Consider the following 24,048-nt stretch of genomic DNA (forward strand, 5'->3'; position numbering starts at 1 on the left):
CACTAGTACTAGGAATGGAACAGATGCTGAAACTGTGGTGGAAACAAAAACAGCTGAAGAATTCCCAAACCCTCTCAGCAGCAGTGATGAAAGCATGGGCAGCTGGTCTCAGCTAGTGAATGATGAGGATAATCCTGATGATACAAGTAGCTACTTACAACTCAGTGAGAGATCCATGAGGTACCTGATTTCTGTCAGTGTTTGTTGTACAGTAGGAGCTAACCACCGAGTTAAAGGTTTGAATATGCAAAGCACAGACTCAAGGTGTAGATGAAATGTTCCAAAAATGGATAGGCTGCAGGATGTTGGGGTTTTTTGTTTCTGGTTTTTCTTTTTGCATTATATATCACTCTTATTAACCATGACATTGTACCCATTAGTAGTTGGAATCATACAAAGAAGCAACTACTCAATCCCAAGCAACTTCCTGATGACCATTATAGTGAAAGGGCCATCAGACAAGCTAATTACTGCACACCTTGAAGTGATTTATCTGTTGCTGTTTGCCACCATCTGCTGGGGTCATTTGACATTCTATGATGTAGTCTAAAGCTTCTGATTGGGATGAACACAAAATTGAAAATTATGGCTAGATTGTGACTAGTCCTGTGTAAGAGACAAGAGGTTTCTCTATTCTGTAGAATGCTTGAGTAGGAGACTGCTTTGCAGGACATAGACTAAGTGAAATAGAGTTATACAATCTGCCTAACCTTAGCCATTTAAAGATTTCCTATTCGCAGGATTTTTTCACAGACTTTTGAGATCAAGTTTAAAATGTTGCCAATCAGTCATGTCAGTCTCCTAAGCCCTGTAGAGGACATGAGAAACACACTACATTGTAATGAGAAAAGGAAGAGAATGCATGAAAGTTGTATGGCATTGTTGGGTAACTGAACACTTGAGCATAGCTGTGTATATTAGTCTGGGTGAATGTTCATCTCATCATGTACACAGTGGCAGCTATTAGTAGGTTCCTCAGCATGGGAGATCTAATATATTGTGCCTTACGGCTCTTTGCACTAAAAAAAAAAATCAGTATAGCAAGCCACAATGCACTGAGCATTGACACACTGACTTTGTAAAACTTGATGGAGAGGTACTATGTTTTTCTCACAGCAAAGTGAGCAACTGTAATGTTAGTAGCCTTAGTTAAAATAGAGTAGTTCAATTTCATACAGATCCCAAGTGTAAACGTGTAATACACACTAGGTTCAGTAAATAAATCACATATTGGTCATATAGTTGTGTTGATCATATATACTCTATTGTGTGATTCATGGCAGTGTCATAAGGTGAACAGGTATTATTATTCCAGACAAGCTGAGAGTAAGAATTTAATTCTTGCAGTGTAGCCAGAGAGAACTTCTAAATGCTATTGCCCTTAATGAAAACAGCATCTTTAGTTGAAATCTCTGTCTTTCATACTGGGCAGGAAGATAAGAGGTTGCCACTGTATCTCTAGGTTCCATCAGATTTTCTGCAGTATTAAGCTGGTTTGACTCCTACACCGAAACAGTCGCTTATAATATGAGCATGGCTTCCCCTAGCAGGTAAACAGTAAGACAGGAAGTCAAATATCTTGCCTTAAAACACCACATTCAGCGGTATCTGAATCTCTGCAGGTGTGTCAAAGACATCTCTAACCACTTGCTAGTCATCCTGTACAAGAACTCATGCAGTTGTTTTTTTTCCTATTAAAGGCTAGGAGTTGGATTGAAATTCACATATCACTGCATAAACTATTAACAAAAAACCTGAGTCCATCTTTTTTTTTATATATATCACAGCATCAGTAGATGCATGACTCATCCAGGAGTAATTTAAGAAAAGTCTCATATTATTTTAAACATGTCAGTGCCCTTTTTCTTGGGAATCATTTGTTGAGCATGATTGGAGTTGCATGCCCTGATTTTGTAGAATCTGGGGTCAAAGCTGTAGCTATGAATTCCAGGGGGAGGAGCCCATTGACTTTTCCTTGCATATTAGAAAACGTATGGGCACATGTAGGGGTGGAGGTTGACACTGATATTTAAACTTTTGCTTTGTCAGCAATGGCAACAGCAGTACAACTAGCAGTCTTGGCATTATGGACCTGGAAATTTATCAGGAAAACATGCCATCTTCTCCCATGATTAAGTAAGTAGCTACTAAAATGAAGTCTGGTATTTAGAAGTACTATTCTAATGTCAGCTGAAAATAATTTATATCATACAGAATGTGCCAAACCCGTAATAACTGTGCTTCTAAGCTGCTGCCTCAGCAGTTGTTAATCTTCGATAAATGTACATACAGCTAGCTTCCTGCAGACTGGCCACATCAGCCTATAGTAAAGCTGTTCCATGTGGATGTCTCAAGGAGCTACATCGCCACCATGTGCTTTGCTTAAAGGTGAAACTGAGATACCCACTTCCCTTGGGTGGGCACTACTCGCTAGGAAACTTTGCAACTATTACTCAAGGCTTACTGTAACAGTTGTAAGCTTAAGTACAATAGAGCCAATTTAAGTTGAAGAAAGAGAAACACCAAGCTTCTTTTTTTAAAAAAAGTGATCATTTGGCCCAAGATACTCCTTGTCTGCTGTCTCTGGGCATGTTTCTACCAACCTTGCTCAATAGGAATAAAATGAGAGAGAGATGTGCAAGTACCTGCCTAAAGATTCTGGTACCCTGAAACATGGTATGACCTGCTAGTAGATGGTGTGATGCAGTAACACCCGTGGAAGTAAGTATACTGTATATCATTCAGAAAACATGGTACAGTGTGAAGTCACTGTGACCACCCTCCCCACAACCCTGACCCCCAACATTTCTAACAACCTATTAATGGTTTGTAGCGTATCTTCATCTCAGGGACGCCATCCTGCAGCACTAGCTTCTCTTGCTATCAGAAATTCTAACCTTTTTGATAAACACACTGGACAGTGATATTTCTGTAAAGTCATAAATATTTTGTTGCAGCTGTGATTGCTAGCCTTAGTAAAACATGTACTCCATTCCCTCAACAACATGGAGTGCTGGTTGCTGCATGCAGACACTTCAACCCAACATCTCTCAGAGTCCAGATGATCAGGGCTCCCAGCTAGGGAGCTCATGGTGTGTTTCCCCAACAACCAAGCTTGTTACCTGTCAGTCCCGGGATCTCCCTGCACCAGCCATATAGCAGAATGGGATCCGGTGCAAGAACCCATAGTTATGCCTTCAGATTCCATCATGCCATTTACAGACTGTAGGGGCCCAAAGGGCAGATAATACTGTTCTTCCATAATAGCAGCCAAAGTCTCCAATGTTTAACTCTCCTTGATTGATGAGAAAAATGGAAGCTTATGTAGTGAGTGGTTGTTAAACCTCTAGGAATACTAGAAAAATCAATAGTATCATTACCAGATTGACAGCCTTCTGCAGAATGTAGATGTGCATAGCCTTACTTCTCAGAGAAGGAGGGCAGGAAAAGGCAGATCTCTGACACTGTACTGGAGTTTGTCTGCTATAGTGCAACATACAAAGTATAGATTGCTTGAGATTTTTGGATGATTTTAATATAATCCAGTTATCGGAACAGAACTAAAATCCTAGAAAATAGCAGCTGGAGGTACTAATGCGTTATTATTACATTCAGCTATGACAGACAGAGAGAGTACAAGAAAGCAATTACAGCAGAATGCGACATCAAAAGGTACGCACATAGAAATTACAGTATTTCACCAAATCACAGGGCTTGCAGTTTCCCATCAAGATAACACAACTATCAACCATAAAAATATACTGTCAAACTTAAAGAAGGGCAATGTAGATTATACACTGCAAACAGTTCACTGTACTCTTGTGGTAGTATTGTGTAGTGTCTAGAGCCCTGATGAAACTGTTGTGATATACAGTACCCTGCTGTATCTTTTCCATTTATATATTTTATCATCTTTGTAATATTATAGATTCAAATTGTGCATTATAAGATAAATATGCCACCTCACCTGGCATGAAACTATGCTTTTATGGTTCCAAAATATTACTAACAGGTTTTCTTGTTTTTTCCCCTTAAGTGAATTAATAGAAGAAAAAATGTTCCTTAAAGAACAGCCAGAGAACACAGAGGGTAAGCTGAACTGTTTAAACTGTAGTACTGGCATCTGACTTGCCATAGAGTATTTGAGGTTAATAAAAATAATGCCATCATGACTGTGTTTCAGAAAGCACCTCTGGGCTGTCAGTGGGGACATCCAATTGTCAAAAGGATCTATTAGTGATCAACTTTGATCTGGAGCCAGAGTGCCCTGATGCAGAGCTCAGAGCAACACTTCAGTGGATAGCTGCCTCTGAACTTGGAATCCCAACCATCTACTTCAAGAAATCTCAGGAAAATAGGATTGAAAAGGTAGTATTTTCCTTTCCTGGGCATAGAGATCAGTGTTTTTTAAGCTCAAAAGCTCTTAAACAAATTTGATTGTATTGAAGTCACTGAAATGGTCTTAAGAGTAGATTTAATGGCAACAGATCTTTGTTAGAATAGTTGTAGCACTGCTGTCTACCAGTGATGAGTTAAGATTATTTAAATGCCCCATTAGTTTGAGTGCACAACAGCAGCTGCACAAATGAATAATCACCAATTAAAATCACACTACTTCAAAAATAATCAAATATTCTCCAGCAATTAGAATGCACCTCCTGATGTCAGCCGTATCAGGGACAGCTGCTTAAATTCAGACACTATTAGTCAAAAAGAGCTTAACAAAGGGGGTAGTGTCAAATGTTATGTGGAGTTTAACAAATTGGTAATTGATCACTCCAGTATACAAACAAAGTCTTATTTACTGCTTAGGGGCCACTTAAACCTGTTTAGCAGAACCTCAGCCCCTCTGATGTTAATGACAGCAGGGGCAGAATTTGACATGGGCCTGTTCTGGCCCCCTCTCTCTGCTTCAGCCCCCAATACAAGTTAGAAATCTCACTTAATTTGAGTTTGCTGTGCTGCCCAAAGATTTCTATACCTGAGAATAGTTGGAACACAGTGATGCCTTGAATGGGCCATGGCAGCTCTTACACTCAAAGATTTCTACTGTGGCCAGATGTATTGACTTCAGACTATCCTTGGGCTGGTGGAATTGGTATACAGCGCTCCAGTGTACTGAAGAATTTGACCCACCGTGCTCAGATATGTAGGGAAGTGTTCTGTGAAGATTCAGTGCGACTCTTATATTGCTTATGTTGCAAAATAAACTATGCTAATATATCTGTTAACTTATTATCAGCAGGCAGTCCACCAGGGCACCCGAGTTAAAACTTACAGTCACCATTGTATTACTAGAGTCAGCATTTCCAACTGAACCAGTTTTGCAATGGCAAATCTGTCACTTCAGAAATGAGGCTTACTGAAGGGTTCTGTGAAGTCCCATGGACATCAGGAATTCCTGCCAAACAGAATAGCAAAATGGTGGTAGGGCATGTAGAACTGGGCCCTTTACTACTAATCAAACCTTACTTACCCTACTACCCACTGCCTTGAAAGCATAGCTCCAATGGAGAAGCATGCAGATTTCAAAGACCTTTTAAATGCAACTGTAATGTTATTTCAAGCCACCAAATCACTGAGATCAACATGGAAGCCCCAAATGCCTTCAAAAACTGTAGCTCCTCAGGTACAGTGGGGCTGTTCCTTCTACTAAGGGGTTGGAGCTGCTCACAGATTGCCATTTCACACTGTCCATTTTCCATGGAGCGTGACAAACTCCATGAAAGTGTTAGAGTATTTAAATATATTAATGAAGAAAAATTATTGACTTCAATATTTTGGACTTTTAAAATAATTTCTATAAGTAGATCATTTTATGTAGCAGAGATATTGTTTGGTATTTCTTGAGTACATGCATTTGGGAATCATAAACATAATTTAAAATGCATTCAGCAGCAACTGTCCAAATTGCATCTTATTAAAAAGCAGCTGTCAGCTTTACCCATCTGCTTTTGCGAACAGTTAATTCAATTGCTAAAATGCACTAAAGAATAATGAAGCATATCCTGCCTACAATGCTGCTTCTGGAGATTGCACACCTATTAAATAGTATTAAAATACATATTAAAAGTTTAGGGTGCAGCATAAAAATGGCAAACAGCTACCCTAGCTGCAGATATGCAATATTTTCTCATGTGGTTTAAAACTGGAGGCTGTATACAGAGGAACCTAATTAGTTATTGATTGTGAAACTCAAGGAAATGAAAAGCTTTGATTTTCATTTCCAAGCCAAAGAAAGGATAGGACCAGATGCATGACATTATGAAGCCCATTATTAAAGTACAAAAGTGGACATAATGTAGGATTTTCCAGCTGTTCAAGACTAAATGAAATGCAACATAACAAGACCAGTGATGATGGTAATGAACAAATATATTTTACTTCAAATATAAACTCTTCATGTTGGCACTCTCAATTCTCAACATTTACAATACCATTATTCTGATACTGAGTTATCAATATCAAAGATGGTTGCATTTCTTTCTCGGGCTTAAAGTTACATTGCAGGAACTAACTTGATTACACAGGAGTTACTATTGATTTAATTAGTATCACTGAGATCACAATCTGGATCTTGTAGATTACGTGGGTTCTTTGAATTGAAATGCAAAATTCAAAATAGCCAAATGAAAATGGATTTCAGATCTGTGTTTTATAAATGACAGAATCAAACTTATTTCAATGCTATTTGTTACGCACAGTGGGGCCGTGATTTTATCATGCTGACAAACACTGTAGAATGGTTTGTGTGCATTTAATGAAAACTACTTAAGAAAACTCAACTGAACAAATCCCTAAGTATACCATTTTTATTTAGTTTCTAGATGTTGTACAGTTAGTTCACCAGAAGTCCTGGAAAGTGGGTGATATCTTTCGTGCAGTGGTTCAATACTGCAAGCTACATGAGGAAAGCAGAGAGCTAACACCAAGCCTCTTTGACTGGCTTCTCGAATTGGGATAAGGAACCTGTTAATGTTCAGCATTTAATTTTTAAGTCCCGCTTAAGTGGCTGTGGTTTGTGTAATGCTCTAATTTTCAGAAATCAGTACATAAAATGAGCACAAATATACAAACTCAACTGGCACAATACAGGTCCATTCCACACGTGTGCACTGAGCCAGGTGAAATCAAGGTGTACTTATACTGTTACATCATGTGAGGGACTTTAGACGTGTTGTGTTTTAGAGTGTACTGTACTAAGAGAAGAGGAATTTTGCCTTTTAAATGAATAAACTATAAAAATGACTGGATGAAAACAGGACATATGTCTGTAATCGAATATTCTGTTAATATCCTTTGGTTAACTTAATCAACTGCGGTGGAATTATAGACTTAACGTTCATTTTTAAAACACTATCTGTACAGTTTAACTATTAGACTACTAGTGTTTTCCAGATGCTTAGGAGAATGTGTCTCTAGATACATAATATAGAAATATATATAATTATTTTTTAAAATCCCAGCAACCTACAAAAGGGGCAGAAAACTTGGAGGACTTATATCTTTACAGGTAGATGATTAAAAAAAAGATTTCTGTTTAATGCATTTAATTTTCTTCTGAGAGATGTTTATTTGCTTCCAAGCTTTTCTATAATTGTTTTATTCTAAAGGAACTGAAATCCAGACACTCAAAATATTGCTCTTTAAAAACAGTCTGTGACCTTTTCATTTTATTCAAAGGCAGCACAGGCCAGTGGAGGAAGCGCAGACTTGTGAATCAGAAGATCTAGGTTCTTTTCCCAGCTCTGCCCCTGACCTGCCATATGACCTTGGGAAATTTACTTCACCTCCGTGCCTCAGTTTCCTTAGCTACAAAAAGGGGGTACTAATAGTAGCTTTCTTAGGTAAAGTGCTCTATGATCTTTAGAAAAAACACTTATAAGAGCATATTATTTTATTTAAATTTTAATCTAACTTAAATAAATGGGTTATTAAGAAGAAAATCAGCCTGAAGAAACTAGACGGTGTTGTCATAAATATACATTATGCATTTAGTTTTGTTTTTAGTATTTACAAGAATAAAGTATTATTGTTAAATACATGTATATTTACATTTGGATTGAACCACTCATTTTGGATGTAGATGTTTGGATGAAACAGGATAGCTCATGTTATGAAAACATTTATATAACTATTTGCTAAGATCTAACTACAATATCTTGCAGCTGAAATGATCAGTTAGTTTTATGCATTTAACTATACTCTCTCTCGAATCTGCCAAACAGATTCGTTTCGAATTCAAAGGAAAAAGAACTTATAGTAAAGAACTCCATATATATTGTGATTTACTTAGTTGAAAAAACAACACATTTCATGTTTCCCTAAATAAAATACTATAAGAAATTCTGCTTGTATTTCCCTGAGAAAATATATAAGAGAACATTTATTTTCCTTATCACAGTATATGCTTCCATAATATGTCCTGGGAAATTATCCTTTTGCACTAAGTATTTTTGAAGATTTTGAAATAGTTTTAAATAAATTCTAACAAAAGAGCCATAATATATTAGCATTAAATTCATTTCCACACTTGCATGTGTTTTCACTCATATGTTAAAGAAAAGATTGTCAGTGTATCAACATCTACATGCGATAAAAAGTTACATGGCTAACTTTGCATCTACTCTGCAGTACACACAGTACAGTAAAAGTCACTTTACTGTCAGTATAAAGGTGAGTTTACTACGTACACTAAATGTGAATGGACAGCTTTTGGACCTGTTCCTGGCAAGTGCTAGATACCCACAACTCCTGCAGACATCAATGGAAGTTATGGGTATTCAGTACCTCCAAGAAACTGAATGTTAATAAAAAAATTGCTGAGTATTCCAGACTGAAAGTACTTTGTTTGATCTAATAAATAGAAAAATGTATTTATTTTTAGACCAAATACCATTAGTTGTCAGTATGTAAACATTTTGCTGTGATAGAATAAATATTTACTTATCCTAAAAAGCACAAATAACTTGACTGAGTTGTAACAGTGTGATGAAGTTTCTTCTGTACAGTAGTTCTGTCGCAAATTATTCAGAAATAAATTTATGTTACAACATGTGTCCTCTTTGTCTTCCTAAAAGTTACAAAAGAGTTTTATTGAAAACTAACTGTATGATGCATTTTATCTGACCAACTACACAGCATTTATGATGGTCACTGGATCCACATAAAGCTTCCTCTGTGGAATGCAATATTTGGCACGGAGCCTTTTACAACAAAAAGTCAGTTAGAGTTAGGGATGCTCACTTCATGGGGTCAAGCTCCTAGCTTTATTTTTGTACCTTTCTTTTCAAAGAAACTAATTACCTTTAGCTCACAATGACATGAGACTCTTTAGATTTGCAGTTGCTCAGCACCTTAGAACCCACTAATTATATCTATTTGTAGTTCTCTTTTTAAAACTCTAGGTAGGTGATTAGATTGTATCAGAAGCCAGAACAGGGTCAGACTTGTGGATATGTAATGCAAGAGAAATAAATGCCATAATTTCTTATAATGCCATAAGAAAGTGAATCAGCAGTAAACCTGAATCCTTGCATTACATGAGAGGGCACTGTCCTGCTGCAGGAGGATGCCTTCAGGTGAAACACCAGGCAGTTCTGCCTACACTAAGGCTCCACAGCAGTCCCACTAACAGTATCTAAAGCAGGAGTGGGCCAGATCCAGCCCACCAACCCATTCTATCCAGCCTGTGGGGCCCTTAAAAAAATAAGAAAATTAATATTTATATGCCCCGCCTACCTGTCAAAGATGACATGAGCCAGGGACAGTAGGACCCAAGGGAAGCCGGTGGCAGAACTAAACAGCTGCAGCAGCCACTCAGTGCTTCTTTTGCCCTGCCTCCTGGAGCCATTTCCTCACCCCCCCCCACCCCGACCCACCCTGCTCCAGCATCACATGGTTCCCAGCTGCAGTGCCGGGAATGTGATGCCAGAGCAGGTGTAGTGGGAGGAAAAGGGGATGACGGTGGTACAGGGAAGTAGCAAGAGAAGGGCAGCAGTGGCAGACAGGACAAATGGCAGCAAGCAGGAAGACGAGACCCTCACCAGTGCCCCAGGGCCAGGAGTGGCAGAAACGCAGAGGCCAGGCTTGCAGAAGTGCTGGTGAGGGCTCTGCCTGCCATGGGGGGGGAGAGAGGGGCAGACTGTGGGCAAACCCTCCCTCTCCACACAAGCCACAACCCTCCCCCAACACATGCATAGCACCCCACAAAATCCATACCAACTCACAGATCCACACATACCCTCCACCCCCCCAACACAAATCACACACACACGCACCTTCCCACACACTCCACATACCCACAAACATATATCCACCCCCCATATCCCCCATACCCTCCCACAATATACAAGAGTAAGACTTCCTTTTAAGATTTTATACTATCACCTCTATGTACACTATACAAACACAGGTAAATCAGGACAAAAATATTTTTTGAAATGAATGAATGTTGTATATTCAGAATAATTTTGTATTTTTCTGGTTCAGAGATGGCAAAACCCCTTGCTGAAAGGAACAATTCTGGGGGGCAAGGGAAGGGATTTCTGGTGGCAAAGGTCAGGGGTTAGGGGGTAGGACTTCCGGTCCCAAGATTGCGACCAGGGGGTGGGACACCTTTCAAGGGGTGGGGCTACCCATGAGGCCATCAATGGCTTGCCAAAACTCAGTAAGCAGCCCTCCACCCAAAATAATTGCCTGCCCCTGATCTGAAGGCACTTTTACACATGCTTCAGGGGGGAGCAGCGCTTTAATTAGAGTAGCTCGGAGGCTTAATTAGAGTGGCTCAGAGGCTTAATTAGAGTGGCTCAGACCAGCGCTTTAATTAGTGAAGCAGTGCTTTAATAAGCAGAGCGGCGCTTTAATTAGAGTGGCTCCCAATGTAACACATTGGGATACGTTCCAAGACCTCGACTGTACTGACCCCCAGACTCATTTCTACCACTTTTACAACACAATTTTGATACTTACCAACAGCAGACAGTACACACAAGCACAGGGTGGTGTTGAATGTTTAGTTGGTGTAAAGAGTGAGAGGTGAAGGCTTCACTGATGGACCAGGAAGAGGGGTAGGAGGTAAGGTAGCAGGATAGTTAGAATCCATAATGGGGGTGGGCAACTACAGAAACACATGTTGCAGACAATAAGTGAGGAGTACAGATCCATACAGGAGAATATAGCTTGGTGCATATCACTCCCACAATGCACCGCACAAAGCAGCTGACTTTGGGCTTCCACCACACTGATAGCATACGAGTGAATTTACATTGCATATAACAAATTTTTGGTATAAAAAGGGTCATCGCATAAGAGCGAATTTGCACAAGCAGAAGCTGCATAAAGTGAGGGAAACCTGTACACGAGATGCAGGAGGCTGCTGAAGCACAGTAATTGCCACTCCCGATTTGATTAATCAAGTGCTCCAATGCACTGTAATTATAGGACATTGAAGCAAATAAATAGCTATATAAAAGATTCCTTAAAGGATGGGTTGATTTCATTGCCATTATGAAAGCTGTGGCTTTGTTTCAAGCTTTTATTTACGTGATATGGAGCCTCATGCTGAAATACCGAGCACCTGCACCTCCACTGAAACAGAAGAGAGTTCAGCACTTTGGTATTTCAGTATCCAGCCCAGCATAATCCCAGCTGCACCCTACTTTTTACCCAGCTGAGGAAAAATGCAAGGAGTTAAGGCAAGTTTGTAATTGTCATTGTTCTATGAATACAGAAAAGCCCAGGTGAGCTTACTTAATTTGCTCAAACGCTGCACACGCCAAAGGCTGGGTCTGACTGACTTGAGTTATCAGAATATTATGGTCCATTTTAAATGTAATTAGTATTATGGAAATACACCAGAAGTGAGACCTTCATACTGTGTACGACTTAAGTAAGAACCAACACCTGCACTCTGAAAGCACCACAAATCCAAAGTGTGGTTCTGCCTTCCCTTTGCATGGGGTCTGTGGAAAGAGGATAGAGATTCTTAGACCTTTCTATTCACTTTATTGCACATTGTATATTCAGAATAATTTTGTATTTTTCTGGTTCAGAGATGGCAAAACCCCTTGCTGAAAGGAACAATTCTGGGGGGCAAGGGAAGGGATTTCTGGTGGCAAAGGTCAGGGGTTAGGGGGTAGGACTTCCGGTCCCAAGATTGCGACCAGGGGGTGGGACACCTACATAATGACCAGACAGGATCTGACCTGCAAAAAGATTCTCTGAAATGCAAACCTAGCCCACATTTGTATGACTATAGAACTAATTACTCAAGTCACTAATGGCGTCAAAATTAAGCACATACTTTTGTTTAGTATGCCAGATCTTGGTGCTGCATTGGAAGTGTAAGAATTTAAATTTTCAATATATACAGGAACCGATTTTATGTTTATTGGCGCTAGTTTTTGACAATTTAAATCTTCATTCCTTGTGCCAATATCAAAGATTATCCTCGCATAATACCTTTGATGTATTAATCAAGGCTGGATACATTTTCCTAGGTTAAACAGTATAAATTCTTGTCCTCCACCCACATTCATTCAGTTAAATTCAAGACACAGCTATTTGCTATAGAGTGATTTTCCTGCAGATACAGCTTGTTTATGTCTCATGGCCTTAATACAGGCTTGGGTGACACACCAAAAAGAAATTTAACCATGAATCATGTATTCACACTTTCAGAATGTCAGGGGAAATGCTGAAATGAATACAGCTCATGTGAGCTATTTTATAAATAGAAATCATCTCCCTCTTAGATAGACAGCGTACACACAGCTGCTGACCAGAACAGGAAGACATTTAATTCAAAACCAAGCCACTACTCATGGTTGTATTCAACATTTGGCAACTATAAGCAAACATAAAGCTAGTGGTTTAAATTTTTCAGACCCAGTCCTCTGAACAGTATTATAATTGGGAATAGACCCTTAGAAAAGAATTTGATTGTAGCTGTAAAGTTGTTAACATTTAAACAGGATAAACAGTTATATGAGACAGCTGGTCTACCAAGCTAATTAAAATGATTTGTAGTGAAGATTCTCTATGGGTTTTGCAGCCATTGTGCCCCCAACCAGCTGCAGAGAAGACAAAGACAGTGGAGAAAGTTGCAGGAACAGCAAAGGAAAAAGGTAAATTGGAATGGACCTCCCATCCCTTCATTAAGTTTCAGCACCCCCAAAATGAGAATGCCCAGGTTGATGTATTTATGGTTGCTTTTGAGGGAAGGAAGCTCGAGTTGGAGAATAATGTGAAAAGAAATCTCTTTGTTGTAGTTGTGTGGAATTTGTGGGGCTGAAGTATAGCTGTCCCATGAATCTGACTCTCTATATGCCCTTCTTATCATCTACTCTCTCTTACACACATATATACACACACCATTCTATTGTCCAGGATGAGGATACTGCCTTGGCTTTGCAGCTATTGGAAAAGCTCTAAAGTCCTTGTTTTTCTAAATTTATGCCCTTCAATTACTGCCTGGCTCCATGGGTCAAGAATACCTGGACATAGTTAAATGAGCTGCCTTGCAACATTTGGAAGTCAGAAGGAAGTAGTACTTTGCGAAGGGGTCTACTGCTAGTTTTATCATGGAGCAGGCAGCAATGTTTAAAAAATTGACTATTTTAATCCAATGAAATATGTTCATCAGGAAACACGTACGCTATCTGGCCCCACCGAATATCCCCAATAGATTAATAGGATTACAGATGGGGAGCAACTCTTCCACTTTAAATGTAGGTGGACTGACAAGTGTCTAGTCATTATTCTCCCCCTTTTACAGCTAATGAAGTATTATAACCCCTGAGCCATGGGTACTGGTGCTGTATTAGTCGGGGGGGAGGGGCGGCACATGCCCCCACCAGAGACCAGTAAGCGGTCGCCAAATCTCGCTGATGGGGTGCAGGCATCCCCTCGTGGCTGATATTGAGATGGCCAATCGCTGTGGCTGACTGCAGTGGCCACTTCCAGAAGTGGCTGCAGCTGCTTCTGGAAGTGCCATGGCACTCCACTCCCCGGCCAGTGCTTGCAGGGGGGGGCATCGCCTGTAGTAGTAAGAAATCTCTTCCCCATCCCTCTCTCAGCCTTCAATAAAGCAATAAACTTTCAATAAACTTGTCCATGGTCACACAGCAAAACTAAGTCAAAGTTAGAAAGAAAACTCAGCTATCCCAATTCCCAGTCCCATACTCAAGCTATGAGACCACAACTGAAAGTTTTGCCATAAAAATAGGACAAGACCTGAAATGCAAAGCTTCTGAAGACATGTAATTTGTAGAATCTCTCACGTATGGTAGGGCAAAAAGAACAGTAATGAACAATAACAGCAGGAGAAAATGCAGGATGAAAGATTAAGCAAGAATTACTGTTTAGTTACAGTGCCAAGGAGTTTTTCCCACTGCATGACAGCTTCATGGGAGATCAAACCTGGGGGTTAACTATTTGATGACATCTGTATAATGTGCTTTAAACTGTTTTCCTCAATTTCTCTTAATTAGCAGCTACTTATCTCATCCATCTGATTATACACCCAATCCTGCAAATCCTGTACTAGAGGTACATCTTAGATATCAAAGGGATTTATGCATGAAGAGTTTGCAAAAGTAGATCTTCTAGGCATGACTTCAACATCTATGTCAGTAATTCTATTCAGCAACAGATTTCTTTAATTACGTAAGTTATATTACCCAATAGTTTCACAAGAGAGCATCTCCTGAAAACAGTATTTGCCCAACAAACCACAGGCAATTCTGTTCATTGATTTGCACACATCTAATTTATGCTTATAGATACCCTATATAGGATTAAAAATACCAACCAAATGCAACACACATGCACACACCTTTTCCCAATTGATTCTTCCTCTTCATACAGAGACACTTTAAACACCCCTCTCATTTCACTGCCTATTTGATTCCTTTCTTACCTCTTCACAGGTTCCACCATTGCTGCTAGGACTGTCTAGGCTGGCCTCTGCTCCTTTCACTTGCCTTGCCCTTCTGTGAAAAAAAAATATTCCAGCTGTTCTGCTTGGAGGAAGGTGGGATGGGGAGGGGACAGGCAGATACCACAAGAGATTGCAGGTGGGGAGCTAAATGAAAAATATTTTTTTTATTATTTAAACAGAATAAAGTTTCATATTTAGTAGCAGCAACACAGCTTAGAAACAACTGGTCATACAGGATTTTCTTCCAAGATAGAAAAAAATCACATTACAATGAACACAACTTGACATTTTAGGATCACAGGAAAGCAGGCCTGAAAGGGACCTCACAAGATCATCTAGTCCAAGGCAGGATCATCTCTGAATAAACCATCCCAGCCAAGTGTCTGTCCAGCCTGCACTTGAAAATTTTCCGGGATGGACATTCCACAAATTCTCTACTTAAGCTTTTTATCAAAGGTAAGCTTTTTTTATCAAAAGCATTAATGTAATATAGAAACACTCAAAGATGTGTAAATGACATCTTAGACGCATTTTGTAGAATCATGATTCTATTTTTTATTAAAAGTGTTACAAGAAAAACAAACATGGACATACGAAAACATGCACCTAAACCTTCTATAATAGTGCTAGCAGTGGTATCTTTCAAATAATTAGCTGACTTCAGCAGTCCTAAGGGTTGGACCTGTCAAAAGTTCGGGTAATTTGTCTCCTTTAGCAAGGCTGAAACCTGGCAGAAAAAGACTGAAGGAAAACAGATTCTGAAAGAGTTGCTGTTTATTGGCTTCAAGAAACTCCTGATGCTCATCAAAGCTTCTAGCCAATCAGTCATACCTCATCTTCAGTCAGCGCCATATCCGACAGGTGTTATCCTTGCTCCCTAGTAATAAATACACATTATAAGGGATTACTTTTGCCCTTCCCATTTATGTCTTTGTTAATATCAAAATCATAGTTACTGGGTGCAGCCCACACAAGTAGTTGGTTTGCAAAATCCTCCAACCCCTCCAGCTCCAGGCTGTGAAGAGACAGTGGAGGTATGCTGCGTTTCTGCACTCATCCCTGAAGCCTAAGTGGACATTTCCGCCAAATCATTGCAAAGTCACTATTCATGCCTGATCTTGGAAAATGGATGGAGCCTACACAGACCCCAGGTCCAGATATATAGAGGTATGCAGCCCTTTTTCAGAAGCTTTCTGTATCCTGCCCATCTAGTATCTCCTCACTGCACATTCAGTATGAGAACAGGGGTGACGGTTTGTGGGTATACATGCTGATACAACAGGTACAAGTGTTCAGTCCTAACACTTTCTCCGAAACACATTTAAATTTGGATTGCAACAGTATGACAATGAGCCATATATCTTAAGTGAGTATTTCATTCAACCTTGGTTATACTATGTTTAATAGTAGTGACCCTGAGCACAGTCTCAGCACATGATCTAACATCAAGCCCATGGTCTAACTTTTCAAGCTCTAACAACATTTTAAAAAAATAAAAACAGTCTCACTTCTAGGTGTCAAACATTAGTTACCTGTAATAATTATATTGCCTTTGTAGTTGAAAGCACATGAGAATATCTCATCGGTGTGTCCCTCTAATATTTGAATGCACTGTCCTGTACTGGGGTCCCAAAGTCGAGCTGTTTTATCAGAGCTGGCTGTTAGAACACGACTCCCTTGAGGATTGAAGCAGATCTTTAAAAAAAAGTTGCAAGACCATGTAGCATCCTTTAGTATGTCAGCCTGTATAGCTTTCAGAGGGAACATGGCCTAGTGGTTAGTTTTGCAATCCCTGATGTAGTCTGCTGCTGGATTCACACAGGCAGACCTTTGCATCTGAAGCTCCCTGTAGATCCAATATCAAGATCTAAACTTCAGATATTAAGCCCCAAAAATAATGACTGCTCTGCTACTGCATAATTTATTTGTATGCCACAGTCATACAATAATAGGGTAGTTCTCTGTTATATCTAAATTCCCAGCAATTTACTTTGGCTGACTTTTTGCTTTCTTAAATGTATGTTGACAGTTTGCTTACATATTTTAATTCCTAGCATGTATAATCATAAAAGTAGCCTTACTGCATCAAGTTTATTATTAATTTAATGTTTTCATTACACAGACTGTTGCTGAATTATTGATGAGGAATGATATCCAACATATCCTGTTCCCCACCCCCACCTCATAATCAACCTGCAAAACAGTAAATTCCCTGAATTATCACATCCATCCTCCCACAAAGAACTGTGTAAAAACAGATCCATCTTTTAACATGCCCAGCAAACTACAGCTCCCAGATAAAGAAATTCATTCCAGAATTGAAGACCATGAGGATGTCACTGGCCATTTCCTTTGTTAAGAATATGCCTGTGGAAATGTCCCTCAGGCCCCTGCTATGTTACATATATTAGGCAACTAACTGATTAAATCATGCAATCGATTTAGACCAGCCACATGTACAAAGTAATTAACATACCATAAAAATGACTATCCAGCTATAAAAAGAGCCAACCAGCTACAAAGTTAGTGCTTGAAAATGTGCAACAACTCTATAGCTGTTTTCTATCCAGCTTTAATTTTACCATGCAGCGAGCCCTCAGTCAGCAAGCCTGAGGTGAGCCTAGAAGATGTACTTTATACATTATATTAACTCAGATAAAACTATCCCTCCTGAATCTAACATCTTTCACTGAGGGATGTTAATATAGTACATTCCTCAATAATTCTACCCGCTTTGGAAAGCTTCGGCTGATAACCCATTCAGATAGCTGGATTTGTTCAGATGAATGAATGGGTACAAGCTACTATATCAAACATAAGATTTGAGTTACAGTACTGTACTAAGTAAGGTGTAAAAGAGAATAGGATAAAGTACTGAAATCTCAGAAGGTAATATTCTAAATAAGAACTTGTCAAAAGCACCCTAACAATCCCCGCCCCCCCCCCCCAAAATCTGAACATTGCTTACATTTTTCATCGTTTCTGGGACACCTAACAATTAATGGTTAGCACATCATTTGGAAATAATATAGATAAGCATACATCACCGCAAAAAAAGTCACCTTTGAAATTTCTCCTCCATGCCCTTCCAGTTTTGCAATGCATTTTTTTGTTTCTGCATTGTAAACTCTTGCTGATCCTGTAGAAGTAGAAGAGGGGGTCATCTGTAATTGTTTTGGATTTTCATAAATGGTTACTTTTACTAGAATGAAGGGCCTCATACTCAACCTATTGAATTTAATAAGAATCTTGACATTAACACTAATGGAAACAGAAGTTGTTCTGGAGTATAAATAACTAACTTAAGGTCCAATGCCGCACATATAAACGTGAATCATTTTTTCCCCTCACACAAGGAAACCCAATGACTTCTATCATGTTTTCAAGGTTCATCCAAGCAATAGTTACTACTAAGAAGTCATTATTTACCAACACTGACATTTTAAATCACCACAAATTTGCCATATACACAAGTAAAAAAAACCCATGGCCTAGTAGGAAAATGTTGGCTTTTTACTACCTTTGATTGTGCAACCTTTAAATTTATACCCACAGTTTGACCAAGCCATTTGCACTCTGGATAAAACATGAGCAAAAATACAAGCTAGCAAATGGTCCAAGTGATAGTTTTCACCAATCTATTGTTGTCAGAGTTTAACCACTGACGAGTTATCTTCATAAACTGCATTATTTTACCTCCTAACACAGGAGCTACCAAGCTAGACCAAATAAGTAGCCCATCTAGTATAGAATCCTTTTTCTGACAATGATAAACATCAACTATTTCAATAGAATGGGCAAATCAGTACAACCTAGTAGTATGCAGTATCACATGGCTTCATTAATATGTATTATGGGAAAAATCTTTTGGGTATTGGGATACTTTAACATTGAATATTAATATTTTGAAAAATAATATGCCTAACAAAACCCTCAAGTACCAGAAATGAAACAAAATCATCTTCCTCCACTCTAGAAATCACCCTAGGGCAGAAAAGCTGCTTTCATTTTTTGTTAACTACCAGCATGTGAAAGCAGTCCAGCCCTGATCAAGTCACCTACCATCAGCAGAGGCAGTTGCAATACGCTGGCCTGCATAATCAAAACAGACATCTAATACTTCGTCATCGTGACCTGTTAAAGTAGCCACACGTGTCCCAGTCACCGCATTCCAAAGCTGCATAAGGATAAAAAGCAATAAATGAAAACCTATCCAAATAATTACATGCCATCAATAGTAATCTTGCCATTTATTTTGAATAAGTTGCTTGATATGCATGTAATCAATCAGTACCATGACTGCTGCATATATATGCACTGCCTTGGTGCCTAAGAGAATGTAAATATATTAAGAAACCTGTCAATATGATATTCACCCAGATACAGAAACAAATAGAAAGGAAAATGTACTGGCTTAGCACAAGGCAAAACAAGTATCATTAGAGGTCTAATTTTTTTTTTTGCTTTGTTTTAATCTTAACAGGCACCTATCCATGTGCAGGGAGGCTGCTCCAATGCCCTGTAATTACAGCATGTTGGAGCAGACTTAATCCAGTCTTCTGGAGCACGGTAATTACTTCAGCGTAATGTGCATCAGCATCCCCGCACTGAAAAACAGTTGTGGGGGCGCTTTAACTAAAGCTTGTTCGATGATCTTTAGTTAAAGCACCCCACCACCATTTCTCAGCGCAGGGACACTGATACACGTGATGCTCCGGGCGCTTTAATTAGAGCAGCTCTCAGAGCCGCTCTAATTAAAAGTGCCCCCCTCCTGGACCCTGTCTATAAACTCCCAATATGTTTGGGACATACCATTATTTAAGCAGAATTCTCTACTGAAATGAACAGGGCATTCAGGTCTAAAAACTGATGTTTTATTCTTCAGAATAAGAGCTGGACTGATGGTACTACATTACAGTACTAATTAATTAATGTTGCTCATTTGTAAGGAATGCATATTTCTAAATCAAGAAGCTGAGTAAGCTTCAGTGGAAATCACACTGTCAAAGTCATAGGGATGCAGGGATAAAACAGATCTGTATCAGAAATTCTACATCCTATTAATGTAATCTAAAGAAGTGAGGGAAGGGAAAGCTGCAGCTATTTAAAGCTAGTCAAGAGAAATGTTATTTTCAAGGTAGGTAATGCAAAATGTACTGAAGATGATGGAAAGGATTTTTAAGTTAATCTAACTCAATTAGTTCATCTCTGCACCAAGTCTATGAGCTCCATTGAGTTAGGAAACAAAAAACAACATTACTCAGAAAAAAAAACACCCCACAGGATTAAATGCAGTGTAAAGATCACTGTTTCACTGTAGTGCTGTGATAAGTATGCACCAAATCATGACACTGCACAAAAAAGTCACAGAGCAAGAAAGCCCCATAACCTTTTGTGGAATTTCCTCCAATTCGTCTGCCAATTCTTCTGCCATCAACACAAAAGAAGTTCCCAGGCCACATGGATTTTGGACATCTCTTTAGAAAATCTGTCCTACCCAAGGGTATCAAGGAAGTTTGCAGCACACCCAGGAGATAATAGCTCTTCTGAGTCAGAATCCAAGGTCAGACCACACTAATATCTGTCCTCTCTTCTTTATGCTTATTTCACCAAATTAGCTGTAACATCACTCAAATCCTGTCTTCTAGTTCAACTGCAATGGGTACCCATTATAAATCATTAGGCAGTCAAAATGTGCAGTATGCAAAATGATTCTGAATAGGTTACAATGCTTTTCTGAAACACACAACAAATTTTTAAAGTATTCATCTTAAATGAAACCCAACAATAGATTATTTGCTGTATGGCCCAAGCAGCAATAGACAGAAGGCATTTGGTATAGTTCCAATTATCTTACCATGCATGTTTTGTCCATTGATCCAGTAACAATTAGGGAACAGTCCCAGTTGAACTGTGCACTGCTGATCTCTGCCCGATGACCTATTAAAGTATGTAACTTCCTACCAAAAGAGAACTAAAATTTAGTTGTGCATTTGCTGGTAAAGTGATAGTAAAATACAAGTATATGTTATAGTTGGGAAGACAATATAATTAATGGCTAAAACCCTTCCTGCCTCATCCACTAATATCATTGAGAGTATTAGTGCTGAGGGAACAAGATTTGACTGACTACATCCAGAAGGCAGTAAGGTTGGTTTAACATACTAGTGGCATATCAACGCATGTTTCTTCTCTCAACCCAAAAGTGATGGAGAGGGGGATAATGGAATGAAGTTCCTTTCATACTGGCTTCTCTTTGGAGTTTCCTACTATCTACTTTCATGTTTCTAGAAATCATTTTAGAAATAACTCCTCAGAGCCACCAGAAAAAAATTATAATTTATTAGTATGCTTCTGAATAATCAAAATAACTGTACTGTACTTCTCTTCAGATGAGCTACCAACAAAACTAAATACAAATCTAGAAGACCCCAAATCAATTCTAACATCAAAAATTATCAAATCATGTTCCCAATTCTACACAAAATCTCCATTAAAATCCCGGATAGTTTTGCCAGAGTAGTGAAGGTCGGATCAGGATCATATGACAATGCAAATAAGGATTCCACATTATTATAGTGGCCCAGATCATGTTAAATTCAGGATATCTTATCAGAACAAACGTACAACACCAGCAACACTAGTTTTGTTAAATGCTTCAAGCAGCTTTAGCTGGGAAGTGCTGAATAATTAACCACTGATGCCTGCTTTAATTAATGATGTGCTATAAAGCACTAGAACTAAGAGAAGATTAATTGACAAACATATTGAAGGGACTACAAATTAAGATATATATCACATTATACAGCTACAGGTTTAACTAGTAATCAAATTAATGACCAGACAAGCAACAGAGTGAATCTGTGTAATCCAGAATACTTGTTTTTCAGTGGCTAGACCAGAAATAGAAAGACCTTAATTAATGTATATGCTAAATGAAACATTTACAACAGCAAATCTTCGGAGTAACTGAACATTATATTTGTTTAGTGTAACAACAACAAATAAAGCTATTACCTTAGTGTCTGTTTAAAGAATTAGTCTATTTTCTAATTACATGTTTCCTGCTTTGTTGTTACTGAGTTGACCTTTTTACACTAACTAGACGCTGAGGAGCATTTTGGCTCTGTGAATTTATTACTTGGCCATCAGTACTATTGTCATATTATAACAGAACCCAAAATCTCACAAAAGGATGGAAAACCCAGGTTTACAAAGGCAGATTAAAGGAAGATTAAGTCTTTGGTCAAACTTCTATGTGCCCCAATTGGATGGAAAAGTAAACCAATATACTTAATAAATTACACTGTTTGGAACATATCACTGAAACTAACCAGTCACCGATTAGATATCTCATTTTAATTTAGTTACATGCATACCTCTGTTGTGCTTACTTTCCATGACCATTAGAGTAGCCAACTCCTACTGGTACAAAGGCCCATGGATAGTGAACTGTTTAATTGTTGCACCATATATGATGCATCTCACATGATGAGATACTACCTCATAGTCTCTCATGAGCCCCAATTATAGGCAATTAAATGAGACAATGTATCATTTTCAACAGAGACTAGAGTTGGTTGAAAATTGTCCTTACTGAAACACTTCTGATGAAAAGGATTTTTAACAAAATGAAAATTTTCATCTTTTGACTCATCAATAAAATATTAAGGTTAAAGTTTTCTGAAATTCCTTCATCTTGTTTACCTATCTTGTGTGAATCTAACTTTTAGAGAGATTCAAAGTCCACGTGTCCTCTCAAGCTTTCCTAATGATAATAAAGTATGTGCTTAGCCAGTCGGATAACAGAATTAGATAACATGTAACACTGATATCAAATCACAAGCAGCCAATAAAACTGAAATTTAGAATGTCAAGTACCAAACCTGTTCTCCACAGAATGCAGTTAATCACATTTGATGAGATTAAAAAAAAAAGAAAAGAAAAGAAACACAAAGTATCTGGTGCAAATTAACAGAAAATGACTAAGAAAAAAATTACAAGCCACAGATTAATTTTAGTGGACAGAAAACGAGGTCAAATTAGTGGGGGTTATTTTTCACAGTGAATTATTGTATCAGCTAAAATAGTATTTTAAGTGTTTCTTTCCTTCACCACTGCCCTAAATCGTGGCATGGCTATGCTGCCCTCTAGCGATTGCAACCCATGCAGAATGTAAAGCAGGTTACTATTGCTACTACAAGCTGCATGGACACTACTGGGTACTCCTGATATCTCTAATGTCTGTGTGATCATCTCACTTTCTAGTACTTCTCTATTCAAAGGAGATATGTTCTTAATCTACTACACAAGCATGATTATTTCACCAGTTAACATTTTAGCCTATAGTTACTTATTAGTCACTTCTTAGCAGTTTCACTGCTGGTTCCTACTCCATTTTGTGCAGTTGCTTTCTACTTATGTTATTCCTTTATAATTAACATGCCAAGAATCACTGATACATCCAGCTGGAAAACATCTTTCATGAACATGGCAGCAGTCAACCAGCTCATAAGTGATTTCTATACTGGGGAAAATTTTAATGCATATCAAACTAAACAAATTGACTTTCATTTTTTTATTTTTTCCAACACTGCTAATTACCAGAGTTACTGTTGTTTAAACAAGAGCTTCCTCCTTACCAGTCCATCTGTAATGTGATCCTGAAGTGAAGTCACAGTGCTGAACCTGTAACATCGCAACCATTTCTGTAGAAAAACAATGCAACATTAAAATCCAAAGACTCTGACTTCACTGCAGGATCAGACAAGAAGAAGCTGAAAGAAAGACCCACTTCAAAATACAAATATCTTCAATAACAAAAGAAATAAAATAATAAAATTACCACCCAGAGACCCAATCTAGTGAGCTGCTGAGATCTTGTGAGGCACAGTGGCATAATTCTTAGTGTTTCAGGATCAGGCCAAAAGATCATTCACATGCACACTATTTTCTCCCTCAGCAGGATTACCTTCAGGGTTGCAGTGTATATCACCCAGTTTATTACTACTCCCTTCACAAGCTAATTTCAGAGAGATTCTGCCTTGTTTCACATTGAAAGAAATCCCTCATGAAAATGTAATGAAGTCTTCATATCAACAATAAAA

At 38.6% G+C, this 24,048-nt stretch overlaps 2 protein-coding genes across 5 annotated transcripts in view; one reads left to right on the plus strand and one right to left on the minus strand.

Moving 5' to 3' along the window:
* SPHKAP (SPHK1 interactor, AKAP domain containing) overlaps nt 1-9,055 on the plus strand; it is a 123,798-nt gene extending 114,743 nt beyond the window's left edge. For 2 of the 4 annotated variants that reach the window (XM_019533014.1, XM_019533017.1), the window contains exons 8-12: nt 1-180; nt 2,050-2,136; nt 4,037-4,089; nt 4,184-4,368; nt 6,821-9,055. In XM_019533014.1, the coding sequence (XP_019388559.1) occupies nt 1-180; nt 2,050-2,136; nt 4,037-4,089; nt 4,184-4,368; nt 6,821-6,964 (649 nt within the window). In that variant the 3' untranslated portion in view covers nt 6,965-9,055. Of the gene's footprint in view, nt 207-1,300; nt 2,010-2,049; nt 2,137-4,036; nt 4,090-4,183; nt 4,369-6,820 lie in introns of those variants that run through there. The other 2 variants (XM_019533015.1, XM_019533016.1) reach the window with 2 other exon arrangements.
* Nucleotides 9,056-15,478: 6,423 nt separating this feature from the next.
* DAW1 (dynein assembly factor with WD repeats 1) overlaps nt 15,479-24,048 on the minus strand; it is a 65,642-nt gene continuing 57,072 nt past the window's right edge. The window contains exons 10-14 of the mRNA XM_019532558.1: nt 20,799-20,901; nt 19,004-19,118; nt 18,004-18,080; nt 16,474-16,636; nt 15,479-15,818 (exon numbers count right to left, since the gene is read on the minus strand). Coding sequence (XP_019388103.1) covers nt 15,784-15,818; nt 16,474-16,636; nt 18,004-18,080; nt 19,004-19,118; nt 20,799-20,901 — 493 coding nt within the window. The 3' untranslated portion in view covers nt 15,479-15,783. The remainder of the gene's footprint in view (nt 15,819-16,473; nt 16,637-18,003; nt 18,081-19,003; nt 19,119-20,798; nt 20,902-24,048) is intronic.

Source organism: Crocodylus porosus, unplaced genomic scaffold, assembly GCF_001723895.1.
Source record: "Crocodylus porosus isolate Cpor-Errol unplaced genomic scaffold, CroPor_comp1, whole genome shotgun sequence".
Taxonomy (NCBI): Eukaryota; Metazoa; Chordata; order Crocodylia; family Crocodylidae; genus Crocodylus; species Crocodylus porosus.